Genomic DNA, 5,803 nt, shown 5'->3' with positions numbered 1-5,803 from the left:
TGTCTTCCAACCCCTAATCTTATTTCCACCTGGATGCATCATTTTTACTCCCAATATGCTGTATAGAGAAGGAGTCAGGATGCTGTCTTCCCATGAATAGTACTCAGTAACAAACCAATTGCATTTTAGTTGGGCAATGCCCCTACCCACCCTTCAAATCCCTTCCACCATGCATTTCTGTTTCCCTTTTAGTTTGCTGGATTGTTCTGCTGCTCCTTCTCCTCACCCCACCACCCTTGGATTGTAATGTAAAATTCTTTTACCATGTCAAGAAATTATTAAAAATACAGGTACTTCTCCAAACACCGGCCGGGGGGGTGGGGGTGGGGGCGCCAACAGCCACCTCTTCCCTGCCCTCCCCCCCTCCCCCGGCCGGTGTTTGGAGATGTACCTGTATTTTTTTTCAAAGTTCCTGTATTTTTAATAATTTCTTGACATTTTTTTAAAAATGACCTTTCCCAGGTTTTAGATTTGGAGGGAAGGTCTTAAGCTTAGAACAACTCAGAACAAAATCTAGGAGGGTGGGAGGGACGGCCAAGCCCATAAAGCAGGTGGTGTGGGCACCACTGGTGGGGTCTGGGCTGCCCTCCACCCCCAAATCCGCCCTCCACCTTAGTGTGCATCCCAATATGCAGGAGATGTGATGAGGCCCAGCCTCCTGTATTCAGAACCGGGCTCTGGCCGTGTAGAAACGTCTCATTTATACCTCTGGCTACAGCCAGCTGTGCACAAAAGGTTAGGAGTCCTGAAGCCTGTCCTGCCGAGGAGAAAGGGTGAGGCCCTCCGTCCCCCGAGCGCCCCCACGCCCAAGGCCTCAGGCGTAGAAGATGAGCTCGGGGATCTGCCCGCCCTGCACCCCGGTGCCGTTGGTGCTGTCGGAGGAGCACTGGAACTGGAAGGGCACCTTTCCTCACTGCACCTCCGTCAGGCCCTCCTGCCCGAAGTAGCTGAGCTCGCTGCCGTCCAGCACGGCGCTGGCTGTGTAGAAGGTGTCCTGCTCCACCTGCACCGGGTGCTCGAACAGGGTGCTGGAGCCATTGGACATGAACCTGGTCAGGTTCTGGGCGAGGACCACCCCCAGGCGCGTGAGCTCGATCTTCACACTGTACTCGGCTTTCCTGGAGCTGGACCTGTACAGGCCCAGCCCTGCCACAAAAACCCTCCTGTCCACCGCAAACTGGATGCTGTCGCAGTGCCCCCAGTAGTGCCACTGGTTGCTGCGGTAGGCCGAGGACTGGAAGCGGTGGCACCTCTGCGGGGCCAGGCCTCCCCTCTTGGTCAGCGGGAAGTCGAGCGGGGGCTTGTTGGCCGCCGTGTACCACAGGAAGATGTTGTGGGTCTCCTCCAGCGTCAGGATGTACGACTGGGCAGCACCGTTGGCAAACTCTTCCAGGGTCATGGTCGGAATGCGGACCAGGTAGAGGGCCGGCCCCAGGACGTGCCTCTTGTTGTGCGGGGTGGTGGGCAGGCCCTGCCGCTTGCACTCGGCCTCAGCCCAGTTGAGCACGGCCTCGAAGACCACCGCCTCCTTGGTGTTGAGGGCCTCCGTGTGACGATGACCTCCAGGGTCTGCCAGTCGATCTCGCAGAAGCCCTCGGACCACAGGGCCATCTCCCCCTGCACGTCAATGACCTCCCAGCAGCGCTGGGTCAGCTCGGGCTCCTCAAGCAGCCGGCTCTGCGACAGCAGGACACAGGCGTTCTTGGCTTCCAGGCTTGTCTCCAGGAAGTGCATGCAGGCTTTTGCCTGCGGCTGCCTCTTCCCTGCCCTACCCGGCTTCTCTGATCACCAGCAGTGGGGCGGGCAAAGGTGGCCCCGGTTCTCCGATCACTGCCACCCAGCTCTTGCCTGCCGCCTGGGTTTCCGATCACTGTCAGCAGTAGGCGGCTTCTTCCATCCTTCCCCTTTCGCCTCCCAGCATTGCGCCTATGTATGCAAATTAACCGCCATCTTTGTTGGCGGTTAATTTGCATATTGCCCTGATTAGCCAATGGGTAGTGTAGCGAAGGTATGGTCAATTACCATGTTTGTCTATTATTAGATTAGATACTAATTATTATATATACTATATATATATTTATATATATGGTGTGATTTGAGCCAAGTTATAACTCAAATAAAATTTCCAGGAATTCCAGGAGTTTCAGATAGAAAGCCAACATTCAGGTACCTGAGAGACTGAAAAAATACACAAATATGACCCATAGATAGTGAACATATTAGCATAGTGTTAAAAGATAAAATAGTACAAATAATATTCTTAAAATTAAGCAAGTAAATATAATGGATTCTCCTTTCATTCTTGTTTTTCTTCTTTATAACAGGAAAATATGCTGTCCCTTCCCTCCAGGGCAACTATTCCACATCCAGTTTTCTATATTCTCACCTTTGTCTTCCATTACATCTTCTATGAGGGTCACCACTTCTTTGCTGTTCTTTGGATGATGTAAATTCACCCAAGTCCTGACCTCTTCAGGGAGAATTGTCAGGAATTGCTCCAGCACCAACAGTTCTAGGATCTGCTTCTTAGTATGAACCTCTGGTCTCAGCCACTGAAGACAGAGCTCCCAGAGTTGGCTCAGGGCTTCATGAGGCCCAGACACTCCCAAGTACTGGAAATGTCTGAACTTTTGACGAGACGGGAGACGGAGACGTTTTATCTTGGTAACTGCAGACAGCAAAGGTGTCGAACAGGTGTTCTGGTTCTCTATCCCCTTCGGTGGGAGTTTATGGCTAATTTGCCTACAAACGTCAGGTGGTCATAATAATCTGGCCACTCAAATATATATATATATATATTTATTTATGAGAGAGAGAGAGAGAGAGATTCATTACAGGGATTGGCTCACATAATTATGGAGGCCACACAGTCCCAGGATCTATCCTCAGCAAAATGGAGACCCAGGGAAGTCAGTGATGTAATTCAGGGGAGCCCATGATAAGTCTGAATCCAAAGCCCCAAGAATTAAGGCACCTATAGTGTAAGTCTCAGTCAAAGTCCAAAGATCTGAGAACCAGAAGCACAGGTGTCTGAGAGCAGGGGAAGATGGTTGTCCCAGCTCAAGCAAAGAGAGTGAATTCATCCTCCTTTCGCCTTTTTGTTCTTTTCAAGCCCTCAGTGCACTGGGGAGAGTGATTTTCTTTGACTCAGTCTATTAATTCAAATGTTAAACTCTTCCAGAAACACCCTCCTAGGTATTCCCAGAAATGTTTAACCAACTATTTGGGCATCCCTTACCCCAGTTAAGTTAACGCATAAAATTAACCATCACATCCAGCCAACACAGCTCAACTTGAAACACAACAAAAGATCCTTTGCCGGTACTCTCTCTATGTAAGGGATAACCAGGAATTATTTCAGGTGTTCTTTTCAGGATTTATGGTCATATTAGAACCAGATTAGTCTATCTTTTGTAGGTTGTCTTTTGGAAAATTTAAAAATAGTTTGGAAGAGAAGCAAAAATAAACAAAGCTAATCAACTCAAAAGAGTGATTTCCCAAAACAAATATAAATCATGGCCTTGAATACAACACATATGTTCTTCAAGTCATTACTGTCAGAATGAACCATGTTTTATCCTTACATCTTACTATGTAAGGAATCGCTAGCATTCCAGAGTTTAATAGGACAGTGGAGAGAATATGGGAAGCAGAGAGCAGGAGAACTCAGCAGGGACTCGGAGCGGGACATGCATTCTGTTGGCTGGGTGTGCGTGCTGCCTGCCTGGGGAGCAGAGTGTGATAAATGAGCAGGATCATGCATTCCTGAACCATGACAACGAGTATGCAATTGACTCTGAAGGTCAGGAGACTCTTTTTATTATGTAGGAAGAGTAGTGTAGAAAAAATTTATAGACAGATCTGGAGGAAAGAAAGATTGGAAGCAAAGATACTGATATGAAAATCAAAGAAGTGGAAAAACATGAAGTATTTAGCCATTTGTTAGTGCTGTACTTAAAGCATTTGTTGTATCTTTAGGAGAAAAATACATGTAATCCAAATTTTTAACTAAGACATATCTTTGGTCCTAGCAACTATGTATAATGTAAGACCACGTTAGAAAAACAATTTATATTTCTAGATCGAGATAATTTTATTTTTCCCGATGCTGCTTCTGTAGACAGTAAATTGTCAAAATAAAGATATTTGACTTTTCATTTCACATCAATAAATACTTCTTGCACATCTCAATGTGGGCGACGGCATGGGAAATATTAGGCTACATTAAGGACATGATTTCCACCATTGGGGGGAAAAATCACATTCTAATAGGAAAGGCAAAGGAAGCAGGCAAACAGTTCACCACGTAGAGAGTGCTGGGCTGGGAAGACAGTAAACTGGGTAGCAATAGGAAACGCTAAAGGATTGTAACAACAGAATAGAGGTGGCATCATGTACAGGTGGAAAGAGAGCAGAACTTTGAATGACATGGTCTGGGCTCAGGCCACAGTCTCACCAGCACTGACCTGGCCTTGTGAGCTCAGGGTTCCTTTGTGGTTTTCAGTCTCAACTTCCTCTTCTGTAAATTGCAGCTAAAACATGTGGGCCACTGACTCATGATGTTCTGATCTTGTGCTTATGCAGCTTATTTTTTAGGTCCCAGTAGAATACTTTACAGTGATCTCAGTAAATTTTTATCTTGGTTATAATTTTCAAATATGTGAAGGGTTAGTGTATTTGTGGAGGGATTAGCCATAGTCCATGGAACAAGGGGCCAGAAGCCAGGCAGAGACAGGCACTAGAAAAAGTGATAAATGGTCAGTATGAATAAGTCATTTTCTAACCTTCAAAACAGAAATAAGATGCATCCTCTGTGTCAGGAGGAGGTGGGTTCCATGTCAGTAGAAGTGTTTAGAGAGGGACAGAGTAGAGATGACTCAAGCATTAGATGACATCTTTTTCAGACAGAAAGTAGAATTAAAAATGGCACTAAATAAAATTTCATCAACATGCAATGAGAGTACAAGGCAGGAGGAAGCCTTCTGGCTGAAGATGAATGAGGTTTCAGTTTAGGAGGCTTTTACCTCAGAGAGCTGACTTTAAATCTAATATGTTTTTTCTTACTCTTTTGAGGTAATTCTATTTTAAATAATTCTTAAAATATATTTATTGGTGTAAATATAAGGCTTTCTTTCTTTCTGAAGGAAGTGATTTCAATAAAATTGTTTAACCCTAAAGTGCCTGCCAAAGATAAGCTTAAAAATAGTAAATAATGTAAAAAGACAATTTGGGTGACATCTAGGAATTTATATATATATAATGAAAGCATAATATGCTAATTAGACCAGACAGCCAAATGACCTTCCTGATGTCATTCCGGACATCCTTTTGGACAAAGCCACGGCAGCAGGGGGGCCGAGGCAGAGGTGGTTAGGGGCGATCAGGCAGGCAGGTGAGCAGTTAGGGGTGATCAGGCAGGCAGGCGAGCAGTTAGGGGCAATCAGGCAGGCAGACAAGTGGTTAGGGGTGATCAGGCAGGCAGGCGAGCAGTTAGGAGGAATCAGGCAGTCAGGCAGAGCAGTTAGGGGCAATCAGGCAGGCAGAGGGGTTAGGGGCGATCAGGCAGGCAGGCAGGCAGGGGAACAGTTGGGAGCCAGCGGTCCAGGATTGCAAGAAGGATGTCTGACTGCTGGTTTAGGCCCAATCCTGCAAAGATCCCTGTGGGATCAGGCCTAAACTGGCAGTTGGACATCCCCTGAGGGGTCCCAGATTGCAAGAGGGTGCAGGTTGGGCCAAGGGACCCCCCTCCATGCACAAATTTCATGCACTGGGCCTCTAGTATATATGTGTGTGTGTGTGCGCA

At 46.8% G+C, this 5,803-nt stretch overlaps 1 protein-coding gene across 1 annotated transcript in view; it reads right to left on the bottom strand.

Moving 5' to 3' along the window:
- Positions 1-678: 678 nt before the first annotated feature.
- The window catches only part of LOC102246370 (BTB/POZ domain-containing protein 6-like), a 12,987-nt gene continuing 7,862 nt past the window's right edge, over positions 679-5,803 (bottom strand). The window contains 3 exon segments of the mRNA XM_014548647.1: positions 679-1,551; positions 1,554-1,781; positions 2,387-2,668. Coding sequence (XP_014404133.1) covers positions 815-1,551; positions 1,554-1,781; positions 2,387-2,668 — 1,247 coding nt within the window. The 3' untranslated portion in view covers positions 679-814.

The sequence above is a fragment of the Myotis brandtii genome, unplaced genomic scaffold (assembly GCF_000412655.1).
Source record: "Myotis brandtii unplaced genomic scaffold, ASM41265v1 scaffold519, whole genome shotgun sequence".
NCBI lineage: Eukaryota > Metazoa > Chordata > Mammalia > Chiroptera > Vespertilionidae > Myotis > Myotis brandtii.
The sequence above is the reverse complement of the archived record's forward strand: the minus strand, read 5'-3'. Positions and strand labels throughout refer to the sequence as shown.